This window comes from Podarcis cretensis, assembly GCF_951804945.1.
Source record: "Podarcis cretensis genome assembly, chromosome: 12".
NCBI lineage: Eukaryota > Metazoa > Chordata > Lepidosauria > Squamata > Lacertidae > Podarcis > Podarcis cretensis.
Genome location: NC_137181.1, coordinates 23444510 through 23471267, shown reverse-complemented (window position 1 = coordinate 23471267; position 26758 = coordinate 23444510). Strand labels below are relative to the sequence as shown.

At 39.8% G+C, this 26758-nt stretch overlaps 1 protein-coding gene across 2 annotated transcripts in view; it reads right to left on the bottom strand.

Moving 5' to 3' along the window:
- The window catches only part of DNAJC1 (DnaJ heat shock protein family (Hsp40) member C1), a 109099-nt gene that overhangs the window by 32844 nt on the left and 49497 nt on the right, over nt 1-26758 (bottom strand). For both annotated transcript variants that reach the window (XM_079947848.1, XM_079947849.1), the window contains 5 exons: nt 18168-18269; nt 17339-17385; nt 11435-11600; nt 10489-10583; nt 9359-9452 (listed from right to left, as the gene is read on the bottom strand). In XM_079947848.1, coding sequence (XP_079803974.1) covers nt 9359-9452; nt 10489-10583; nt 11435-11600; nt 17339-17385; nt 18168-18269 — 504 coding nt within the window. The remainder of the gene's footprint in view (nt 1-9358; nt 9453-10488; nt 10584-11434; nt 11601-17338; nt 17386-18167; nt 18270-26758) is intronic.

Genomic DNA, 26758 nt, shown 5'->3' with positions numbered 1-26758 from the left:
TTGTCTCCCAGGTTCTACTTTTAACCAATGCCAAAGGAAAGATATTAAATGCAAAATAAAACCAGATACGTAATATTTTGATCTTTTAAAACCATTTTGTGTTATTTAGCGATGGACAAAAAAGTATGACCTCTAAGTCTTGATTAAAATTTGGATTTAGCCTCTGAAGCAATTCTGGTCCACAGGCTGCCAGTGACAACCTTGACAATATTCCTTGTTGACCACCCAAAGTTCAAGCAAAACTATTATCTTCCCTTCATAAAATCCCCCAGCTTCTTAGTTCTGCACTGAGCGAGACAGAAGGTAGAAAGGTTTGTCTCACACAGTGCAGAACTCAAGTTACTGGACTGCAAAAATAAATAAATAACAATGCTCAAATACAATTGACTCCCTGCAAAATAGTCTTGTTTACTTGAGTATACAGTAACGATTGAGGGGCCCCTCCTTCGATGTGTTTCTTAGATATAATCCTTCCATCTGCCTCACATCACAATAGGAAGAGAGGCGTAAATTAAAACGAAACACACAAATAGATAGCTAAGGATGCAAAACGGAGGCATTTTAAACAGCTTTGTCAAGGACAATGCGCTTCAGCTTTTTAAGATTCTTTTTAAAACAAAACAAAACAAAACCAACAATCTGACTGCTGGCTAACTGGACTGTTCCTTTTTTTAAAAAGAAAAAAGCAACAACAAGAACAGCAAACTGTTCCAGAACAGTGGCGAGTATCTACAGAATTAATGTTTTTCCCAAGTAATTACAATGTTGTCATGAAATTAGAACACCTACAGGTCATTGACTTGAACAGCATCCAGCTAGTACATGCGTAAGAATAATTAATATATTCAGGTTTACATGAAATCAACTGAGAGTGTTTAACCCAGTCCTCCCTGTTAGCGAATACAAGCCTAAGTTTTTTGGTTGTGTGCATTGTGTTCTTTTCTTTTTTAAAAAATAAAACAAAAACTAACCTCTTCCATCTCCATCCTTTAATTTATAAGAGAATGGATACCCTGCCTTTCTGTAAGACAGCTAAGAATTGTGTGAAACAATAAATTAAAACAATTAGAAACAGCTTTGGGAGGCAGAGTATATTATATCACACCGTGCTGTATTTATATAGTCTATACAGCTCTTTATAAAGTGGAAGCAATTGCCTCCTACCAACACAAATCCAATAGGAAATTACTCTGCCCTAGCTCCAGAAATTACGCAGCCATGCTCTTTCATTGCTCCCATTCATTTTACTGGGAATTTTGAAGACATTTGTGGTGTATATTCCCCCCAAGTCTTCACTAGACCTCACTGCTGAAGATCTGCAGGTAATGCAACAGCTTCATTTTCTTTTAAAGGCCTATCATTTTTGTAGAAACCAGGTAGCAATTTTCCTGCTTCATTACTGTAGTAACCCAAATAAAAGATGCATAGTGGAGCTTTGCTGGCATCCAGAAATTTGATGCAAAGTGAATGCAAGCTTGCATTTTGCAAATGAAGACTTCTTTCAAAGAAAAAGGGAAAACAATAGTACTTCAGAAATCCAAGTTTTTAAAGTCACTCCCTCTGACCCATGCTTGGAAGACACAGTTTTAACATTCGTTTTAGTGAAGCAACGAGCATCGCTTAGTGAAGCAACTACACTCACGGATAGTTAATTACAGATTTCATTCTAACTAGCAGCTGTGTTCTGTTTTAGATTCTCAGTTTGCACTGGTTTCCTTTAAACAAGTCCACTTCTGGTTCACCAGGCTCTTTAATGGACTTTCAACCCAATTTTAACTGGGCTTATTTGGAAACAAGCCCCAATGAAGTCAATGGCCCTTGCTTTGAAGTGCTAAGGACTGCAGCCTTTGTGAGCAATAACACTAACTCTGCATTATGGGATTCAAGTTAATGTTTAATGGTTTCATATAAAATCTGCAGGAAGCAGAAGTCAATTCTATCACCCATATATTGCTTTCAAAATGAACTGTTCTGATTTTTTTTTAAAAAAATTACTTTCTACCCCAATTAAAAGGGGGAGATCAAGAACCTGTTATCAATTTGCATTTTTAATACAGATTTATTATTTTAAAAAGCACACAAAAGGATAAAACCCATCTCAACACTATGCACATTTTTCAGTTGTTCACAAACAATTTTCACTTCTCAATGTGTGGCAGTATTACTCTTGTCTCACACAGCAACAGAACAGCTTGTCGTTTTCCTATAACTTACCATATTTTTTGCACCATAACACTCACTTTTTTCCTCCTAGAAAGTAAGGGGAAATGTCTGTGCGTGTTATGGAGCGAATGCCTGCGGGTGGCGGGGGGGGGGGATCTGCTGCAGTCATGAGCAGAGGATCCTTGGTTCCCCTTCCTTCCCTCCTCCGTGGTTACAAAGCATGGATCCACATGGATCCTCAGGATTTTTGCATTGGGCTACTCCAAACTCACTGTCAGATCACATGTCTGTGGCCACAGCATGAACCACAAAAACCATATATCCACTATTTCATTTAGAATATTTTTTTTTCTTGTTTTCCTCCTCTAAAAACTATGTGCGTGTTATGGTCTGGTGCGTGTTATAGAGCGAAAAATACGGTATTTTACAGTACCAGGTTTTTAGCAGGACCTGATATTTCACTGGTGCTTCAAAGGAGGGACACTAAGGTAAAAAAAAAGGGTTCCTCCCCTCCCAACAAAACAGAGGTTGAGATTCAACAGATAAGTCCCATCTGCAAAAGCCCTGAGTAAGACTTCCAGTTGGACAACAGGGCTTCCCCCTCTCCTTCTCCTCTGTGTGCCCCAAAATTGGTTGGGAGGCATGAGAACTCCTGGAACCACACTGGGGGGGCGGAGAGGGGGGTCATTCTGTGCGGCAAGCTGGAATGCTTGCACCGACAGAAGATTCAGAAGTGTGTGGTGCTGAATTCTTCCCACTTCCTTAGACACTGTGGCAATGCAGGAGGGAGAAGGAAAGCTCAGGCTGGGAAAGTGTCATGGAAATTCTCTTTTGGAAAGCACAGCATAAGAATTCTCTGCAAGTCCCCTCATGTGTTGCAGTGTGCTTACCAGTTTCTCAATGCACAGTAAAGCTAGTGGTGCTTTATGAATAGACTATACCTAAGCACCAAATCTGAGGATGGGGGGGCGGGGCGGGGAATTTTACAACTTCAGACTAGCAAATATCTTTTTGCTCCCTTTGCCCTGCTTGGCTTCATTGGGTCAGCTATCTAGGCAGTTTTTGTAATTAACTAAAATTGAGAGCATACACTTTTGGAATGCTAGGCCAACCTCCTCTCCCCACCCCCCACCCCGATGTAGCTTTAGCCTATAGAAGGCCATCCAAATTATCTGAGGGGATTCTACACAGGACATGGCAGGACAGCTGATCAACACATCACAGAGCGGGGAAACGTCATTTCCCTGCACCAAGTTCCTGCACCTTTGGCTCTTCAGAGATTGCTGGGACTCCAACTCACATCAGCTCCCGCCAACATGGCTAAAGGCTAAGCATGATGGGAGTTGTAGTTCAGCACCACCGGGAGGGCCAAAGGTTGGCCACTCCTGTTCTAGAGGCCAGAGATTCATAGCAGAGCTTTGCCAGGAAATGCTTCCAGGTCAGGGGTCAGCAACCTTTTTCAGCCCTGGGCCGGTCCACCGTCCCTCAGAGCATGTGGTGGGCCGGACTATATTTTGGAAAAAAAATAATGAACAAATTCCTATGCCCCATAAATAACCCAGAGATGCATTTTAAATAAAAGGACACATTCTACTCATGTAAAAACACACTGATTCCCGGACCATCTGTGGGCCGGATTTAGAAGGCGATGGGCCGCATCCGGCCCATGGACCTTAGGTTGCCTACCCCTGTTCCAGGTTCAGACCTCAGCATCTAAATTAAACAAAAGAAAGGTTGCAGAGAAAGACCTCCAGTGCCACTATTTGCAAATCTCATGCGCAGAGAGATCAGTGCACCTGAGATGCCCTCCCGAGATCCCAGTGCAAGGAAGACTTGCAGACGCCTTCACTTGAGAGGCAAAGATTTGGAAGCATGCCTAAATGGCACTTCAGCTGCCCCCCACTTGTTAAACGTACACATCAGTTCCCTGCGCATCAGAAATCCATCTTAATCTACCTCCTCCCCATCCTCCACAAAATAATTAAAAATAAAGCTCTCAAAAAATTATGCTTTGAAACCTGCACACCATTTTTCTTCCAACTCTAGAGAGCAGAGAACAGCTGGCATAGCAGAGAACAGTAAAAATGACAATGGCTAACCTGTGGACATGCATACAAAGCAGTTTTCTCAAGTAAAGAACTACCTTAATTATTTTAAGTGCCTTCGTGTATTCCTCCTTCCTCCCCCCACCCCCCTCACGCAACCCCCCCCCCCCGTTAGGGGGAAAAGAAAAGGGGCAGGAGCAATGAAAAACGTGTGGTTGGATAAATGACAATCAGATGCGGGTAGCAGCTTTGCAACGTGATTCATGTAAATGGATATCCTGCCACTCACATTTCTTTTATGTTATATTAAACAAGATAGAGGATTGGATCCAAAGACCTCCCCCCCCCAAAAAAAAAAACAATCCTGAGTTAAATGGAAAGCGCTTCTGCTCAAACACAAGGGGTAGGTGTGGGTGACTGTTACCACTGTTAGGTAAAGGTAAAGGTACCCCTGCCCGTACGGGCCAGTCTTGACAGACTCTGGGGTTGTGCGCCCATCTCACTTAAGAGGCCAGGGGCCAGCGCTGTCCGGAGACACTTCCGGGTCACGTGGCCAGCGTGACATCGCTGCTCTGGCCAGAGCCAGAGCCAGAGCCAGAGCCGCACACGGAAACGCCGTTTACCTTCCCGCTGGTAAGCAGTCCCTATTTATCTACTTGCACCCGGAGGTGCTTTCGAACTGCTAGGTTGGCAGGCGCTGGGACCGAGCAGCGGGAGCGCACCCCGCCGCAGGGATTCGAACCGCCGACCTTTCGATTGGCAAGCCCTAGGCGCTGAGGCTTTAACCCACAGCGCCACCTGTGTCCCCGTTACCACTGTTACCAACGCCCAATTCTGCTTCAGCCCTGTATGTTGGTCCTCCCCACACAGCCCCCCATGCATGCAAAAGCCATTCCAGAGAAGCCTTTCAGAATGGCATGAAGTGGCATGATGGGTCTTGAAGGAGAAAACATCACCCATGAACAAGCAGAGGCAACTTCCACTCTCGCAGGAGACCTCTAGAACCAAATCACCGTCAAAACACAGTTTTAATTGGGCAGGGAGAGGCAGGGGAGGGAGGAAACTCATTGCTTGGTTTCAAGAACAAAGAATCATCTCTGTCCTTTAACAGTCAGAAGAAAACCAATTCAGCTGCTTAGAACTTTGAAGGAAGGAAGTAACCTTGCTCTCCTCAACCCCCACAAATGTGCTTTAATGAGGGGTGAGCTTAGGCATGGTAAATAACGCTTGTTATTTTGTGCTTTGCCCCAGTGCATGACTGATTTCTTGGGAGCACACGGCTTTGGCTGCTAGGAGCCCCCTTTATCTACAACATTGGCTACAACAGCCTGCTCCTCATGTTGAAGACTGGAATCTTGCTGCTATCATCGCTGCCTTTGTAACCTTGAGGATAAACTACAAATACTCTCTGCGTGGGGTTTAGCCTTTGAAAGCTTTCTCTGCTGCAGAATGTACTTTCCCTCCTTATTCTGCTTCCATCAGGCATAGGGAGTAACAAACATCCTCCCAATCACTGGAAAAAAATATGCTCCAACCTCTCTCACCATTGCGAATTTTACTGTCCTTAAACAAACAGCAAAGTGCTTCTTTTGCTGTGCTGGAAGAAGCTTAATACAGGTAAAAACAAAACACTGTACAGTGGTACCTCGTGTTATGTACTTAATCCGTTCTAGAGGTCCGTTTGTAACAGGAAACCACTCATAACATGAGGCACACTTTCGCTAATGGCGGCTCCCACTGCTGCCGCGCTGCCGGAGCACGACTTCTGCTCGCATCCTGGGGCAAAGGTCGCAACAAGGGGCATTTACTTCCGGGTTAGCGGAGTGCGTAACCCGCAGCATTCATAAGGGGGACGGTAGATAACACGAGGTACCACTGTAATAATTTTTTAAAAATTTCTTCAATAACAAATCCACTCGCTCCTTGACGAAAGTCAAATCGAGCAGATTTGCCAAAATAAAGAGTTCTTACAAAAAAATGAAAATAGTGATCAATACATTTCCCCCCCAAAAAATCAAAATGTGGAGGGAAAATCCTTTAACCTCAACAAAAAGGTATTCTATAACCTTGGGGCCACTACTATCAAGGTCCTGCTCCTAGCAGTAGATGTCCTAATCTCATGTTATAAGAATATATGGACCCGGCTTGTCAAATGCAAGTGGTTCAGGGGCTGGTACAGAGGGAGTTAGGTCTTAAGGTGGGAATGTCTCAGACCATAAAGGGCTTCAAAAGGCTTTAACTCACACCTTGCATTGGGCCTAGTGAATTTACCCTCCTCCACCCAACTATCACCTCCTACACTGACTAAGGGCAGAACTGAGTTGCAGGAAAGTAAGAGATGGGTGACACTAGCATACTGATGACACCTATTCCTAAGGCTACAAATGACTACCATTTATTCATATCAACACTGAACAGCATTTACAACATCATCATGTGCCTGTTCCCACAAAGCTGAGCTCACATTTCCAACTTTCCACCTTATCCTTTAAGCAGGAGGAAACGTCTTTCAATGAGGCACTTATGTTTCTAACCAGATGACCACTGTCTGGTCAGACTGGTCTTCCCCATGAGTCCAAACAGCATGCAACAGCCTCCACAACTCTCAGCAGCATCAACATCGCTGAGGGAACCCAAATCAAATGCAAACAAGCTACTAGAGAAGAGGCTGTTTTCAACATTTCTGATATAGATTTTGACTGAACAGCAGTATCTTACTGCGGTAATTGGGAAATACATGAGCAATTTGCCATGAAAGAATCATGCAAAACTGTCATGGAAAACTCAAGTTGCATCACCATCCATCAGAGCCTAAGAGCCTACACAGCAACTAGGAGAACTTAGCAAGATATATTCACCTAATGCAGCAGGTTGCAAAGTACCATGTATCCCAGCTCTTCATTATAGAGCTGAGATCTGGGACGGGGGAGGAAAAGAGAAAAAGAGAGTACTTAGGGGAGGGGAGCTCTATGTTGATCACACCAGTGAACAGTTATGCCATATAATGACCAAGATGTGGACTGGCCTCTCTCCAGAATTTCTTGTTACTTCCTTTGCTGCATTCTGATTCTGTAAACCTGAAGAATCCATAACATTTCAAATGTAGACCATCCTTACTATCCCAGTCAACAGATTCTTGTCCAGCTCAGAACAGCAAATCCAGCACATGTTCTACATGTGCAAGGCCCAATACAAACTGGCATAGCTCCACAACTGCCACAAAGTGTCATGAACTGCACCAGACAAGGAGGTCTGAACATGTATACTGGAGTGACCCAGTACAATTCATCAGGGCATCTCAAACAGCAGTCTCAAGATGATTGCACCAGCTGAAAGAATGCTACGTAGCCGGAAATATCCCAAATTAGTCCCTGGTATCCAACGCCAGGGCAACCAATCAAGACCAGTCTACCTGTATACGGTAAAATAGCCACAATGCATTGTGACCATCCCTACCTCATATATCTCTGGCCCAAGTTGATGGTGGACACAAGTTAGGCTAGTATAGGTCTACTTATCTCATCCAACTAGGTTGGAGGCAAAATTATCTATTCACCGATCTTGCATTTACCAGCACTAAGGACAAGGAGGAATTTAAGAGATCCAGAATTCCAAACTCCCCAGGTTGGACCCAGAGAGCCAGTACAAAAATGGTTTTCACACACACCTCATACTGCATCCATGCAGGCCCTGAAGCTTGCCATACTCCTCTAACCAAACTTCCTTATCCACTAAGCAGTCTCTGCAACACATCCCCATTATGATCTATACTGGAAGGCAACACTAGAAGGCCAACATTGTGGTGGTGCTTATCAACACTTCTTTCTCAATTGCAGACAAGTCAAAATAGAATCCCCGGCTAGAAGATATGCATTCTGGACCAATCAAAGAGCCGGTTCTCACTTGCTCACAGAGTCAGGAGCAGGAGACAAGAGGGGCTTTCCAACTAGACATCGCTGCTTCAAGTCCTACCAGGAACCAGCAGTTTCTTCATGAGCTTGTCTATCTAGCAAAGGGTCGAATAAACTTGATCTACCAAGTCCTCCAGCTCTCTGGAGGCTTTGCAGTCACACACAAGCTCAAAACTATCCATTGCACACATGGGAGATTTAGAGGCTAAAAACTTTCTCCTCTACTCCTTTGCTTCGTCCTCTTAGCTTTTAATTTACATCTGCCAGCACTAGCACAGCCTGTAAGAGCTCTGTTATCCATGTAGATACCGGCACAGTATCAAGGTCTGGGTTAATAGGTTGCTAATGATGGGCAGATTTGACACTTAACCTGTCTTGCTCTGCATGGTCTATACCAAATACAGAGAAGTGTGTGTAAAATTAAAATGCCTTAATAAGCTATTAAAGGAGATCTTGTACAATGATACCTTAGGCAACAGAAGTGTTGCTTTCTCACCTCAACCAAATTTAATAAATTTCTTAATAAATTGACCACAAATGCACCAATCTTGTAATACTGTACAGTACTGTTTTATAACACTGGCCAAGAACCAATTATAAGTCTTAGGAACACACACAGACACACTTCAGCAGACTATGCAAAATTAGGTTCTGAACATCTCCCTAACTCAGGGATAATGTACAGTTTGAGGCATTAAGACATTCAAATAATTTATTAAAATTGTACTCTGGTAAAGAGGAAGAAGAAGAAGAAAAACCAGAGTAATGACAATAAATGCACTCTTTTTAAATAATACTTTGCTTTCCCACCTTTTTGAAACCTGAATTATTACTGCTCACATTTATGTATTTTTATTACTCATATACCAATGCTATAAAATATGAGCAATTACTCATATTTTAATGCTTTAGGGTCCAATATACATGGCAAGTCTTTCAACACACTGCTGCTGATTCAGTAGTCTCATTTTAGGAGTGACGCTTTCCCCTCCTTTTCCATTTATTTAGCTGAGCTCTCAATGATTCAGTGTTTATCATTGCTATATGGGAACCATTGGGGCTCCACTGTTTTTACAACTATGAAACATTCTCCAGGCTCAAAATAGTTACTTGGCCAAAGGCAGAAGACTCCTAAAAATAAAACCAAATGCTGTTCTGTGGGAGAATTAAACGAAAAGTGGAACCGTTTCCAAAACTACAAAAGGAAACAAAAGGAAACACACAACTCTGCATTTTTACCTGAAATAGCTGAGGCAGTGCTTTTACTGTCAAACAGAACCATATTCCCAGCTTGCATGGAAGAAGGTCCTGCCACTGTGGCTTCTCTAGCAACCTAGAGAAATAATAATAATAATAATAATAATAATAACAATAATAATTTAGTAATTTATGTGTATATGTCTTGTTGCATACACTGTGATGAAGGCCTCCAATGAGGAACATGAGGGCTAAAGAAAGTAGCATCCCAGCATGGGAACCATGTAAATATTTCCATGTAGAACGTAATCAAGAAAACAAATATATTCAGAGGGCCTTCCTAAACATTGGGCTTGCCTGCACCTCACAAAATAAACCCCTCAGACTTTTTGACGGCTTCAGTACGGGGGGCGGAGGGAGAGAAACTACCACCAAACCAGTCACAAGCGCTGACAACCAGATATGAAGTCTGTAGCATAAACAAACCAATACATAAAAATTAATGTCATTTGCAGTTCACTGAAGCATTACTCACTGATGTCATCAGAACTGAAGACAGGCAAAATGGTCTGTGCTCTCCATCCTGCATTGATCCAGTTCATGCCCCTGCTGTGTGAACTATTTAAACCCTTTATTTCTTTCTATGAATCAATAGAAGGAATGGTGGTATCTTTCGGAGTATTCTGAATGTCACTATTTCCCCCCATGTTGTTTCTTGGCTTTAAAGAAGGGGGGGGCACTGTATCACAGGACTGAGAACATTTTCCTAATGTCTTTTTTTGCTTCTAAGGCCAAACGGTGCCAGCTTATAACCTACGCTACCCTTAACAGCAGATAAGTCTGGAAAATTAAGATCCCGTTGAATATCCTGCATGCAATAAATTCCTTGCAGTTAATTCCTCCCCTCAAAGTGAAAAATTTAAATTAGCAGAAGTTTCCACACTTTCTGCTGGTTTCCTCCCTGCCCCCCAATAATGTATTAATTTCATACAATCAACCCACAGCTATGTTTCAAAAATTATTAGAACTAATGGCAATTGCTTAAGTTATTTTTGTGTGTGTGTTTTTTAAACAAACACTGCAAAGCTTCTTTTCCAAGTGTCAAAACATTCAGAAGTTGCTACTTTTATGTGCCTGCCTGACAAGAACTATTTCAGCGCTTCCTTCCCCACCTTTCATTCTTGTCTACACCAAGTTTCGCTTCTTCCATATTCTTCCCTCCTGCCTTCTTCCTCTTCTCTTTTTTTTTCCTGCTAAGCAGCTCATCCTAATACAGAGAGGAGGGGGGGGGGACTGTTAGAGGTTATCAGAAACATGTGCTCTGCAATTGTTAGGAAGATTCTCCAATTAAGAGCAGAACAGAACAGCATTTATGCAAATGCAAGGGGGGGGAGCTACATGATTAAGTAAAATCATCTAACAATAACTGTTGCCATGGCATCTCCACTCTTTAAGCACACATGAAGTCCAGCTCTGCCAGTCACGCAAATATCTACAGCAAGCAAAGTTTCTCTTTTTTAAAAAAAAATTAACTTCTTTCCTCATATGACAACTTTAATACGGTAGCTCTGAAAACACAAAATCAAACAAACAGATGCTAAAGTTCAAATTTTGCATGTAAATAATCATTGCTCTTTTGCTTTCTGGCAGATAAGAAGGAAGCAACATTTAAAACATTTCTTTTGCTTCTGTCATTTTACCATTCTAACCCTGGAACATTTATCACATTTGAAAGACACTTCAATTTGGGTGTTGGGAGGGACCCTCCATTAAGACATTAAAAGCCCAGGCGAGTATGAATTTCAAACATCAAGAATGGAAGCTGGGGGGGGGGGAAGAACCCCCAAAACCTGCATTTGTGCAATTTGCAAGGAGGGTTAGGTAAAAAGATCCCTGAAAGTCACCAATACAGAAAGCGAAATGGTTTGCATTTTATTGTTAAATGTTGCACATCATTTAAAAGGCTTTTTTTTCTTTGCTGAGGGGTTCATACTCAGTTACTGGATTCAAGTGAGGAATGTTTGTCAGTCTGTAATTACTAGGAAACTAATTTAGAGGGTGTGGGTGTGATGAACACTTTTGCAGCGATTTTAAATAAAACTTATTTCCGATGCTTACCAGTTGTTTTTCCAGGTAGATTGACCAAACCACAGCATAATGGCCCACTGTGAGGATAATGAACAACAGCAATGCCAACTCTGCATTGCTCATTTTCCTCACTCGTCTGTAGTAAAATACAGGCTGTCGCCAATCTGGTAGCCCATTGATCAGAATATCATCATACCTACAGTGGCAAAAACAAACAAGCTTTCATGAGGCATTTAAAATGAACCGATTTGCTTTTTTTAAGAGAGAGAGAGAGAAAGAGAGAGAAAAGTATGGAAATTCTGTTTTACTTATCCACTTTTCAAAAATATTAAATTCCTGCAGCAGCAGCAACAACAACATTTTAATCTGGGCTCCTGGTAAACAGAATCTTCTTCAGCGACTGCATAAAAAGGGTAGCTCTACTGTTCTAACAGCACCCCCAATTGATTCACTTGAGAAATGTTTTTACTCTACAATGAACCATATGTTCAACCTACCTGTCAATCATTGGTCATGTTCCCAGAATAAAAGAATTACAAAGGGATGGTTTTAAGTGGGAAGCAACAACCACCAAATCCATTTGCTAGCTTTGACTCCTTAATTTAGAAAAATAAGGGGAAAAACAACCTTGTTCCTGTTGAACAGAGGTGTAACGTTATTAAACTTTTTTCCTTTGACATGAAAACTAATTTAGAAATGACTTGCAATGTACAAGTGATTGGCATTTTCTTTAAAGGAATGAAATTTAAAACATTATAGGCTGCTAAGTTTGCATTTTATTCTAGCGACTTTTCTGCCTTCTTTGTGTGCATGTTTCATATAAAAAGCCATTTGTTAGAAATAAATTCTTTCTACATTTATTATTCCTGAAATCAGTTCTACTACTGATCATTTACGCACACACAACTCTTAACTGCATAAACCACTGAAGTAGATAACTTTTAGTATAGAAACCTGACAAGCCTATTATTAGGAAGATTTAGAACTGAGGCATTTAAAATACTGTATGTTAAAATTAATCCTAAATGGAGCACGACTCATTGAATATTCTAATCACGCTATTTCCAGAATTAAATCGGCACTGAAAAGCCTAATTTGGTGCAACACATTGACCAAAATATTTTAATTAAAAATATTCTGAGTTAGTCGCAGGCCTAATTACAGGAATAGAAATAGGGCCTATATTGTCATGCAGGTCAGTAGGACTCAGTAGTAGGTTTTTCTCAAGTAAATTGACCGATCGGAATAATAGCGCAGCTGCTAAACTGCCAGCCTTGACGTGTAAATCAATTTAAATGCAACAACTGCAGTAGCTACTTTGATAGTTATTAAATTGATACCTTGGAGATAGATTAATGAATAATTTCTTTTTTAAAAAATTGCCTTTTTTAAAAAAAAAAAAGCCCTACATCTTTGTATAAAGTAGATTTCATTGAAAAAAATTAAGATGCCCTCTGATTCATTTGTTCTAAACAAATGGTTAGTTATTTGTTGGTCAGAGCAAAACAGTCTGCTAATTTGCATTGCTGAATATTAGTAGGATAAATATTACATAACTTTGCCACGTCTGTTGGTTGTTATGTGCAATATAAAAACAGAAACAAAACGTATTTATTAGGGTCTAGTTTAAGCCATCACTATAAAAGATTAAAAGTGTTTAAGCCGTGCCTATAATGATAGGAGTATGTCTGTTTTTCCTCTCCAAAAAGGGAAAGGGGGGGGGGTCTCAAATGTCCTAGAAAAATTGTTTTAGTGTGAGCAACAAAAAGAATTAGAAAACTAGCTATTTCAATACCATGGGGTTTTTCAGAATGTCTCAGTAATTTGAAATGTGAACATAAGTAAGAAGTAAAAATGGTGAACAAATAATAAAATTTTAAAATACTTTATATTGTGCTTGCATGAAATAGATTTTTTCCCCCTTTAAAACTATTGAAACTAAAACCGAAAACATCTCCCCATCACTGCTACCAAACAGTGAGTGAAGGGGGGGGGGAGAGAGAGAGACATTAAAGGTTATGTACTAATAAGGGGGTGAAATGCTAAATATTTATCTTCTGGAACTATCATAGACCTTGATAATCCACACTTAAATTCACAATATATTAAAAATCTGTTCTATATGCGTCCAGATCTGACACATGAAAATTTCATGCACTAAACACACTCTGTATTTACCAGGCTACGTCTGCTATTCTGAACAAAAGTCTCCAAGGATTTAGTTCCAGAATCAATGCTCTATTGATTTTACTATCAATGAACATTATGGCTCACACGACTGGCTATTTTAAGGGAAGATAGCTTCTATTATAACCCACTTTTTAGAATATATACTGTCAAAAAATAAATCACTCCTTTCTATGGTAATTGAGCACTGTATTTAAAAATTAAGATGTCTGTTTAATTTTTAGGACCGCATATGAACAATGATCCTTAAGTTACTCAGAATCCTCTGATAATTTTAAATCTTGTTTTTCACATTTAGCAAATTAGTTAATTAGGAAGCATACAGATGATTCATTAAAGTACTTATTTGCAGAAATCAATTTATCACCTACGATGGACTTTCAGAGGCATGCATAAGAATTAAGGAAATAAGGAAATCACAAAGCAGACTGCCTTTATGTCCTCTTTGCATCTTATTCATGCTCTGATTTTGCACATTTCCAAAATATGGGCAACACAGAGCTAGGTCTATAATGCACACACGTCAATCAGATAACTATTATTGTGAAATGTATATTAAGTAAAACCTGAGATCACTATGTTTGTTATTATTGTTAAAGCTAGCCAAAAATAAGTTCTCATATTCAAAACAGAAATTTGGTATTAAAACCACAGACCAAAACTAGTTGATTATTCTACAGCACAACTGTAGCTTCAAGTAAACTGTAAAGATGAAATTATAAGAGGACAAAGAAATATATTTCGCTCACCCATATTCAGCTTTATGCAGCATGCTGCAATGCCACTATAGTCTAGCTAGCTTAACACAATGCTTCAGAATTCCCAACTTTTATAGGCTTGTTTCAAACATATATCTTTAGAGTCTTAAATTATTTTAAAACTCAAAATTCTGAATCTACGCACATTTAAATTGAACTTTCTGCAAAATCAATGGAACTCACTCCCATCTAATACTTGCAGAGAAATTAGGTTTTAAAATCTAAGCTCAAAGGGGGAGAAAACACTCCCTTTCATCCTGCTGTTGTTGCCAAAAAATAATAATAATGTAAATGTACTTGCTTCATATACTTTCTATATGGTACATGTAGAAACCTCTTCATTATGAAAAAGGTGCTATAGGAGTCAACCTTGGTGTTAGATCACTTATTTTGATGCCCAACTACTGGTTCCAGTAATCTATCCATAAGCATTTAAAAACACTTTTCTAAATTAGAAAAGCTGTATGATTTTAAAACTGATAAGTTGTTGATCTGTCATTAGGGTTGCTTTTTTAAAAACAAAAACACCACCAGCCTGTTCAGATTATATTTTCTATCATCTAATGGAAGAAAAGAATCTGTTGGAAATGAAACCATTTCCAACTACATATTAAAGACAAGCAACAACATATTTACTCTGTAATATTACAGTAAATGCAGCTGGATTAAGAGTAGCTCCCAATATCAAACTACATATATTGTTTCATCTCCTGCTCATTTGCCTACTCAACATAGCAAAGCGCAGGATATTAAATCTTAAGAAGAGCCCAATGGGTCCTGCTACAAACAGCATCCTCAAACTGCTCTTTAGCCTCCCCCAAGTTCAAAAAGCAGGTTGAAGGTTTGACACAAGAGGAGCTGAAAAGAAAACTCAAACAAAAATTCGGCCCTCACTCCAGCCTCTTTATACTTCTTTCACATCACATACTCAAATCGCTTCTGAGCTGGGGGGAGGCTGGACAGCTGTTTGGAGGTACTGTGTGGGCAGCTTCAGAACAAACAACCCTTCCAAAAAGAAAATTCTGGTGTATGCACAAAACATGCTGATTTTAATCACCGCCTTGACGTTCAGTATGAGACTTTTAAAAAAGAAGAGCAAATTTGAAACGTTTTTTACTGCTGTGTAGATGGAGTTAGGTTGAGCTGCTACATACTGAGAAAATTGCTTTGACAACCTGCTAAGGAAGACTGAGAAACTTGAGTGCTTGGAGGAGATGATGGTCCATTGAGCATCTGCCCACAGTTAAACAAAGTCAGGGACCACCAAACCTGGAGCACATGAATCTGAAGGAAGGACCAAGGGAAACTAATTTATTATTTGGTAATTAGTTGGTAAGCACATGGTTTAAGGAAGGGGGGGGGGAAGCCCACCTAAAATAACTGTTAATCAAGAGGCAACAAGAATTTTAATGCAAGAGAAATAGCCTTTATATTTGTTATTAGTGCAGTTTTTGCAACTGAATCTGTAATCCAAGCGGCCAAGAATTCCCAAAGGCAGAGTGCTGGAAAGAGATGTCTCAAAGCAGAATTTGTTGGGCTTAAAATTTTTTTTTTTTTAAAGGGAATACTTGCTGTCAGGGAACATTCAGGGATCATCACGAGCCATTTTTAGGCATTTAGCTGAATAACCATAAAAAATCATTTTTACAGCAACTCATTTTACACAAGATAATGAAGGCTTGCACCAATTCAATTAAACACGTTTCTGAGATAATTTCATTACATGATTTCCAATATACACATTATGTGAAATCCCTAAATAATTTAATTTCATGGCAGTGGTCAGTGTGGTTGTGGAAGTACACAGATGTACTGGGGAGATGTAAAAATAAACCCATACAAAAACACAGGTTATTTAGTATTAAAGGCATGAACAGTGAACATGCAAAATAAACACTATCAAAAAAATTAAGTGTGTGTGTGAGTGTAGGGGGGTGCATTTAAACTAGTTCATACCTTTTGCAACCATTTGACACCAGACATTGACCCCCTATTGTTAAACTTCCTAAACTTCCTTGATCTATGACTCCAAGCTGAAAGACTGCAGTGGGAGGCAGGGTAAAAACCATACACAGAATCTCCAAAACTCCTCTGAACACTGTTCCATGGCTCTTTCAACACAGAGGATTATCTGAAAGTAGATAATCTCTACTATGAGACCTGGACTCATGCCAAGGTTTCCACAAAGCCAAGAACCTCCTGGAGAACTTTCAGCATCACTACTCAGAGAATTGAAAACCTAGAGATATTTTAAACAGAACTCATTTGCTGGCAGCAAGCCCTTCTTTTCTTTGGCCAAAATACCTGGGTCACTAACAGTAAAGTGAGCATCCTAATAAACCACAAGTCCAAAGTAAAATACAACAGTCCTCTGGAAAGTAACCCAAGCACAAGCAATTGCCTGATAAAATTATGTTCTCACAGGTACATGAATACTTATGTTTTGTACTTAAGAAAAAAAGTGTCTGAATAATATGCAATAACTAAAAGCCTTTTCAAATATTCCTATTTTTGTCATATCATTTAGGTTTTTTAAAGGTGTGTGTGATATATATCTATATATAGAGAGAGTGTGTGTGTTAGTCAGCACATGCTACAGTAGCCATGGAGAAAATAACCCAAGTCCACAACTTTTGGTGAGATCCTGAAAAATGGAAGATGGCTTTTCAGACTTAAAGGATTTGAGCAAAGCAGCAATACCCACAATCAGATTGCACTGGCCACAGTGAAAATCCACAGGTCTTACTCTATAGTTGGAGAATCTGAGTATCAGCTTAACAATTAAGAGGGAATGAACTGCTGCACTAAGCATGTGTTAGCAGTCTAAAAGCTCATATTTATATTACAAATTATAAAGTTATCACCTGGTTCTTTTATCAACATAGGCTAGAACCTAGCACATATGAGAGAGCCTATAAAATTCTGGCTAACCTGGTTCAGTTTAGCTGGGGAAAAACTCTGCTTTGAAATATATACAAAATAAACTCACCTATGCCTTCTCTCTTCATCCTTTAAAACCTCATATATGGCCACCAACTAGAATAAAAGCATACTTTTATTTTTCTAAAAACATCAACACACCAGCAACCGTGAACAGAACAGCCAGAATATTTTGCCACAATACTGCAAGTATACTGGGCGTTTTTGTACTCTTAAAAGTAAGAATGAATAACAGTTCCTAGAATCAAAGAATCAGTTCAGGTCATTCTGTGTAAACTAAATATTTCCCCGTTTTCAGTAATTTTCTGTTCAAGATAGTAGCAATTTAATTATTCTGTGATACAAACAAATCATCATCATCATCATCCAACTTTCAAAGCATGCTCTACTGTTTCTCTAGTATTCATTATAATTTCCAAATAAATTCCAAGTGAACAACTGTTGAAAAACCATATATTAGGCCTTCTTTGAAAAATACACCCACAGAGTAAAGCTTAATTTTATACACATTAAACATTAACATGTTTGATGAAATGTTTTTCCATTGCAATGCAAAACACGCAGGTTGTGGCACTATATTAAAACAACAACAACAAGAACAGAGTCAAGGAGTCCACCAAGTCTTGTTCCCAACCCTAAGCATTCCCATTATCTAAGTATGTTTCACTTCTGACAGCACATGGTGGTGTCTTTTTTTTACCCATTTTAAATTTCTGTAGGAGTTGAAAGCTTTAGACCATAGTAAAGTGGCAACAAAAGCTTCCAAACTTCCCCAGGTTAATCATTTCAAAAAATATTACCCCACAATCACCATTATATTTATTCAAGGTTTTAATGATCACATGATACATTTTAATGCTTGTATATGCATCACTTACTTGTCTAAACTGGGTTTCCGCATTTTCATCTTTATTCTTATCTGGGTGCAATATTAGCGAAAGCTTGCGATACGCTTTCCTAATGTCTGCCGATGAAGCATCCTGAAAAACACAAAGCAAACTTTGTCAGAAATGAATTCCCAGAACCTTGTTAAGATCTGAGAAGACAGCCAACCAAGTGCGGGGACCTGAGGCAATGTAATTTGAGCAATCATTCTTCAGCCGGGATATGCAGCGAGCCAGGCCCACATGACTGAACAATCAGTCAATCTAATTTTGCTCTCCTCTTAACTTCTTTCACTGCCATGTGCTCATTACAAGAAGATAGTATTTGCCAGAAACTTTCAAACACTTGCTTCCTTAAAATTAGTCAATAAATCTTCAGCGGTAATTAACAGATCAAAAGGACAAATTAAAATTAATACATCTGCGTATCTTCTAAAATATTCCCTTTTTCTTCAGCTATTACGCTCATTTTTACAAGTTGCAAGGCCTCAGCTAATGTGGTGCCCTTAATATTAAAATTACATCTCTATTAATTTCTTGCAGAATTCAAGCAACCTTTGTTTCTGCTTGTCTGCGTAAGAGGGCTTTCACTCACAGCAGCGTCGGCTTGCATTTCACGAGAAGGAAACTGCAGAAGTGCAACCAAACAATGGCACTGCCCTGATCTCAGTTCACTTTCATTATTATTATTATTTAAAAAATGAAGCTCAAGTGTTTTGTATTAATTGCACAGATGCGTAAGTAAATTCAGTTTCTAAGAACACCCGGCAAAAAAAGATGTTACGGTTAATCCCTACCTCTTCTCTAGAGGAACAAAGCTGTGTCTAAATTACAAAGTATCATTACATATACCCTGAAAACAACTAGTTTAATGGCCAACATGTCAAAGGCAACGTATGCTGAGCGTTTACATAACCACCACGATAGTCTAGCCTCAAACAAACGTATCCTAACGACCCCTAAGAAACTGCTTGGTATAAAGTGAAAGTCTTGTCAAGTGAACTAAGCAAGAGGATTTGGTTTCAGAGAGATATTTCATCTCGGATTAAAGTAATAAAGCGGGATATATACCGGTATCACATCCTCTCCCATACATCATTCTCTAGAACTACATCTGCACAAACTATTGTTGTGGGTCAAATCTGGAAGAGGTTCTAAAACTACAAGAAGTCAAAAATAAGACAATTAAAGCAGCACTGTAATTAGCCTGTCAAACCTTCAGCACAAAGCACTGTTTTCATTACAGATTTACAGCACAAGCCTAATTCAGCACAAAACATTTCAGGCCAGAAGGGAATAATCGGGTGGAGTGTGCTGCATGTGTGAGGAATCGTCTCTGTGTTGCTACATGCGTGCTACATGTGCTGTGAGAACACAGAGGCTTTGAAACAGAGGCATGGAACTCACCCATGACTGTCTCCATGCAGGCCTCATGCTTTTTCTTACACCAAAGGGCTTTTTGTGTAGAAAAAGCATGATATTTGAAGTGGCATTTTCACTGCTTTGAGTAATGGGGAGGGGATGCAGGCAGGAAAAGACTATTAACTATACAAGATTCAGGATATCATCACCAAGGCAAAATTTTTGCATTTTCACAGGCAAGATATGAGCACCTGCTGAAATCCCCAATCTATTTTGCAGCTGTAAACCACAACACACTTACTGAGGAGTAGCCTTTTTTAAACACGGTGGAATTTCACTCTGATAAAACATGCATCAGATTTCATCAAGAAATTGACAAAAAAACAACAACAACAGAATTTAGGAATTTAGGTTATATTTAGGATAATTAATTTCAACATCCTTTCTGATTATTCTAATACACCCTGTTTTTGCAAAAGAGTGTGGGCTTTTTTCTTATTGTGGTATTGAAATTGTATCACCTAAAGAAAATTAAAGTTAGACGTTGTGCATCTTTTCACTCAAGAGTCTACTCCTCAGATCCAGCAAAGGAGAAAACGATGCAAAATTAGTTCACTCTGGAGACACAATTATGAATGCAAGTATGAAGGGGAAAGTGGCTTTATTTATACACAGAAACCCAACATGCTATATATGTAAATTAAGTAATTTGGGGGCTAGAAATCTGCACCTCCACCTCCAGCTTCAGCAAGATGTCTCACTAACACAATTTCATTATGTTTGGACATGGCTGTGAGGAGTTGAGTTAGCCAATGCAATATTGACCATGACTTTGCAGTCAATTAGACTAGGACAAATTGTGTTCAGCATCTGTCACTTAATTGTGATTAAACCCTAAGGGGTGGGGGAGGATGTAGAAGGAGGGAGAAGGCAGCAAGGGTGAAGATTCATGTTTAGCATGGTGCCTTGTTTAGGCAACAGTTATTTGTCTACACCAGCCTCAAAGTTAGGTCAATGCTGTAATAGCTAATTGGTTTCTACAGTAAGAATATTGTTGTGTTGCTACCTATTATTTGTTAATAAATAATTATCATATTTATTAAATTATATTATTGCACTCTAGGCAAATATAAACTGCTTCCATATAACCCCAGACCTTGGAGAGATTTCCACTAATCTTGCTTTTTGAAGTATGTACAATGCCAAATTGAAACTTAGAGTCATTCCAGTAACCACAAAATTTTGGCTCTAGATTCTGATTATTATTGGGGGGGTTTTTAAACACCACCACCACCACACTAAATTTCATTTATGTCTTTCAGTAAATAATGGTAAAAACAAAAAAACCTAGAATCTCTCTTCCAGAGGAACTTTCTTTCCAGTATGCATGGCCATGACTGTATGCTAAATGCTCAAAGAAAACTGTTCTTATTCAATCTACAGGCATCCTGGAGCTAATCCAGAACTGATAGCAAGAAATGCCTTTCCCCTAAGAAGCTGCTTCTCCCTGTGGACTGTAGGCACAGAAGTTCAGCAGTCCCCTGGGCATAATGCACAAGGCAAGCTTGATGGTGACTGCTTGATCCAAAGCGTACAGAAATGGCAGCATTCTAATCAACTCTGATATGGTTTGGTGTTACGTCTAAGGACTATTTCTCACTAAGGGTAAATCTGTCTGCGCCCTACCACTTCAGACTGCAGGTGAGGACTCCTGTGATTGAATGCTCCATAAAAAAGCAATATGTCATCTTTGCGGAATAGGCAAGTAGATGTGAATGGGAAGGGCTGAGGGTGAGCTCTCTCTCTCTCTCCCCCACCCCTGCCCCCAATACCAAGTTTTCTATCTGGAGGGGGCAGGGAATGTAGGTTCATTCAATCAAGTGAGCCCCTAACCTGCAGCTTCAAGTGGCATAGCCCAAGCACAGATTTACCACATCAGAGAGAACTAGGCTGATATCTTCAGCATCACCATCACTTCCATAAAGCAGCCTATTGCCAAGGCACAGAGGGGACTGCTACACATTTCAGCCTAAGCTGACAATGGGAATTTCACAAGTACCTTTGTTATTTACTTTCAGGTTTGTAATCAACATACTTACTGCTGATTCTCCATCCTTCCTCTCCTCCCCACCCTTGTAAACGGCATCCCTTCCAAGTGGCCAAGCATTCATCACGTTGCTGATTAAAGTGCATGCTGCTACACAAAGCCAGACTTTGTTGTAAAATAGGTTTCTGTTCACTGTGAGCATCGATCAAGCCTGCATTTCATGTTATCGATCTGTTTTAATCATAGCAGACTAATTTCATTTACTAGTTTTACATAAAAAATAAATATATTTTTTTTGGGGGGGGGGATATTCCATGTTCCATTTGCAATGCTGTCATTTTCCTGCTTTAAAAACAAAACAAAACAAACAACCCAAACACTTTCTCACCACTATGACTAATTTAAAATCACTTCTACACATTGCAGTGGTTAACATCCAAATGTTTTTGGTAATAGATTGGACTTCGGCTGCAACAAAATGTTAAGTGGGATTGGGGGGGATTAATGCAGGGGAGTATGCTCAACTCTTCTCCACCTATACTCTCCGGCCAATGCCTCCCTGAGCCATTTTTAATCTGTCCTCCTTCCTGGCCAAAAACTGGGGTGGGGTGGGGTCAGGTCAAGGTGGGATGATTGCCTGCAGATAGAGCAGCCTTGCTATTTACCATCCATCTGCTTCCTGGAAAGCCAATTGCTACTTGCCATAGAGGAGTTCCAAAACTGAACTGCTGTACGGGAATATCTGCCATTCCACTTCTCTGGGTCTCCTTCCACTCAAGTTTCGGAAGGGACATCTTTTCTCACAGCAGCTACACTATATGTCAACATCATGTGACTAACTGTTGCTCCTCAGAAACCTTATGGACATTCTTACACATCACAGCAGGCTATCCAATGGAAGAGGGCCTCACAGCAAACAAGTGATACTAGCTAGCTAATGAGTTACTCATCCTTCACCCTAGGGTTCCAGGGCAGGTTGCAAGAATTATAACACAATATAAGAAACCATTTAAAATAATCAAATAGCTATATATTTGGTACGCACACAGCTACAAGGCTTTCACTGTTAACCTCCAATTACAGTGAACTAAAGATGGGTTTGGCAAAAGCAAAGGACCATGGGAAACAACACCCCCCCACACCTTGACCTTATGTACAGTCTTGTAGATTTCTCTGTGCTTGACCTTCTTGCCAGTAAGGTCATGAGGAACCAGAAAGTTCACAGACTGACTCACCAAGGACCTAGGTTGCAATAATAGTAATAAGATAAAATGCCTGGTAAACAAAAGGTCATCAGATGCAGGTTTTGCATCTAAAAGCAGCTGCATCCACAGCTCCACGAGATACAGGCTTCCTCCATCAACACTACACACCAGACAAAACAACAGTGTCTGCAGTATGACTCGCCAGGAAGCCACTCACCATAGTCAATGTTCTTGATAGCTAAATCCATTCAAGAGACCCAGCCACAAGGTAAAACTTTCAGACGAGTCCTCCTTGTTTGTTTACATGGCCCAATCTACCCCTTACCAGAACATTCCCCATTACATTACAGGGGTCTTTTCTCTCTTGAAGCTGCTCCCCTAAGCCCAAGTACACCTATTTGGATTTTACCTAATCCCCTTTCATTCCCTCACTTTAACAACCTCATAATGCTGGATCACTTTTGGATCCCCTACAAGCCAGGTTTTAGTCATTGTCATGTCTACTCTCTTAGCAATCTCTCTGCGTATCCCAGGAATGTATTTAGCAAACCACTGAACTCAGACCTAAGTCTTACCTATGCCTGTGATCTTGTTTTACTTCAGGCACAGATGTCCTCTGAGCTCAACATCTGGGTCCCAGGTCTTCTACAGCCAAACACACATTGTTTTCAGGAGTCCTTTAGCCAGCACCAAGTTGTACATTTCACAACTCAGCGTTATTTCTCCCCTTTTAGTTCAGAACTCTTATTTCTCTAAATTGGGTGTGTCAGAATGTGGCATGTGTCTATCAGTCCTCATTTTAACACAACACACGCAATAACTGAACATGGCTTGCATTTTGGAAACACATATTTAAAGAAAAATGAGCAAAACATACATTGTAAGAATACTAAGTAAGTAATTTCTGGAAACTGCTTTATTACATCAAACCCACAGCACAAATCTATTGACTGAATGGGTTTCAAGGTTTCATCTAAGCAGATAATACATTCACCAGATACGAAGCATGGGGCCCTCTGTACCCAAGAACACTTGCACATCTCTCGATGCTCCTGGGCTCAACAAAGCCTCCAAGTCTGATGAAAGAAAACACACAAGCCTGTTCTCTCTTTTTTTTAAAAAAAAAGTATCTAGGAGGCTTCTCCACTCAAGCAGAATTTCCCAAATAACAGAGATAAAGATAAATGGCTTCCCAAGAGGCATGTACGAAAAAAGAACTACTCTCTCCCAACTAGCCATTTTAACTCCATCCTGTTTCTCTGACAACATCCAGGGATAGCCAATGAGAATGTGGGCACTGCAACTATGCAATGCAAATACTAGAACCACTGTCCCAGTTCAGAACTGCATTGGAGAAGAGCACTAAAATATCATGGTGGAGGAGCATCAGACACACATAACTTCCTTAATAATGGCAATATTCTATATAGAGATTTTTCAAGTGTTCGCAATGCTTCACCTGTAAGTATTATAACCAGATGATACAAAACCCTGTGAGGGATGTCAGTGTTTTCATCATATCACAGATGGGTGACTGAGAATGGACTGAAGCCTGAGGAAGTTTGGCTTACTTAAGAAGATATGGCAAGTTAATGGCAAAGATGAGATTCAAACCAAAGACTTCCTGACTTGTAGCTCAGTCCCCTAGCCTCTAGTAGCATTCACACAAACACCCAAGCTCCTTTCATTAAACTTAAAAAACAAAACAAACAAAAAACACCAGTGAACATAGTAGCTATAGTTCAGCAGAGTTCATCTATAATATAGAGAAGAGAAAGTGACTATGCAAGCCAGGAGAATGACTGTTTTGTTCCCTTTCATAAAAACACCCACCCACCTAGGTCCTTCATCACAAATCGTACCAGTAGCTCCCTATTTCCACACAGATTTCCCAAATTACAGAGTTAGGTGGTTCAAAGTACTGTCAGATTTCTTTTAAAAAAGTTACCAACACTTCTGTACACTCCATGCTTTCATTTGATGGGTGATTTATTTGGTACCTTAGCAGGCTGATTCTCTCTCACACTACAAAGGGAACATGTAAATTTCCACCCACATTTTGGCCATATTCTACTGGCTGTAGTTATGCCAGCAAATACCAACACCAATGTAGCCATATAGTACAGCAACATTTTTATTAGGCTAACTGTGGGTACAGTCACTTATTTCTTGTCAGGTCTAAGTGCCGTTTCCTAAAGTCAGTGACAGATAGGAAAATCTATTTTTTCCAGGAAAGCTTTTCCAGCCAATTATTGGCAAGGCTGTTAAAGTCTGGCTCTGATAATTGCTGCTTGATCTTTTGCTGCTCCACTTGTTTTCCTGCTGTTGATTTTATTTTTATGTACTCTTTTAATCAGTTTTCCAATCCGTACATGACTTTGAATTATTTTTTAACAAAACAGAAAACCGGTCTATATGTTTTAGCTTTCTATACTTGCACAACCAGTTCTGTTACACATTACACACCCCCCCCCCCGAAAGTTAGTACTACCCATTCCACCACTAAATTTAGCACCACCAAGTATTTCATGGTCGTAAATCTCTGAACAGTTTTGATTTAGGGTGACAATTTATACAGCATCAGCTAAGCAAGTGGTATTGTGATCTTCTTTCACAGAGTTGTTACACATGGGCTGAAATAGCCTGCAGGGCAACCCAGGAAACAGCCAAAAGCCCACTATAAATTAAAATTAGTTACATGCTCTTCTTAAAGAATGCAACTTTTCTAGAAAGAGCATTGGAATAAAATTGACTAGTGCAAGACAGGTGCAGAAAGCAAGAGAAGAGGCACTCCACTTCATGACTGGAATTCATATTCTGATACAGCATTTTACCTACAATTATGAGTTTAAATTGCATTGACTGCTTCAGTGTTTTGCACCAGTCTAAAACATTATGTCACTCTTGGAGTAATAGCTACCATAGTCTCATCTTTGGGTTTTGTTGTTATGTTATGTATTTTGTGTTTCCATTTTGCATTTTTATGTCGTGAACTGCCCTGTGATCTTTCATAAAGTAATAAATAAAAACTTCTGGATGATGCAATTCCCTTGTTGGCATGGACCAACATCCATGGAGACTCGCAAAACCAATGGAACTCAATAATTCTCTGAGTATTATTTCTTGTTGTCAAAAACTGTAACAATTGTTCTTGCCTTACTGACCATCAGGATGCAAAGTTGACTACTGCTGCAATAGAGCAGCCTTCCCCAACCTAGTGCCTGTCAGTTGTTTGAGACTACAATAATCCCATAATCTCTGACCACCAGCCATCCTGCCTTGGTCTGGTAGGAGCTATGGCACAAAACATCCTGAGGGAACCACGGTGGGGAAGACTGCAGAAAGGCTCTCAAATATCACATAAGGCCAATGCCAATGGGGGCTTCTGTATGCTAACACACTCTTCAACATTACCTAATATCACTGACCTAGCAAGTGTTCCCAAATATTTTGCTGTTTGAGGGGTGTAGCTCAGGAAGGTGTTTGGCTTGGGGAGTGTCCTGAGGCCAGATAACCCTCCTTGATTGTTTTCCTCTGTGCCATTGAACTCCAATAACACTTCTTGTTTGCTTGATATGAAGAAACTCATCTACTGTAGAAGGGTAAGACCCACATTTAAAAAATGCAAAAGGAGTTAACATTTTCCTAAAGCATTAAGCAAATTTTCCCTTGCAGTCACCAGCTTTTATTCATCCAATGCCTTTTAGTACAGTACTCAAGGATGTGGAGCTGAAAGTTTTCCAGTGCTTTATTTTTCCACAAAAATTTTCAATATCATATGTTCGTTAGTAACAATGAATGGATGTCAAATGGAATTAGGCATGCTTTGCAGTTTCAAAGCTTTTGGTACAACAAACATGTTAAACTAGATCGTTCTCTAGGATATCAGATAAAAGTTCCCATTAATACTCCTAATATTTCCCTAAAATTAAGGTAAAGGTAAAGGTACCCCTGCCCATACGGGCCAGTCT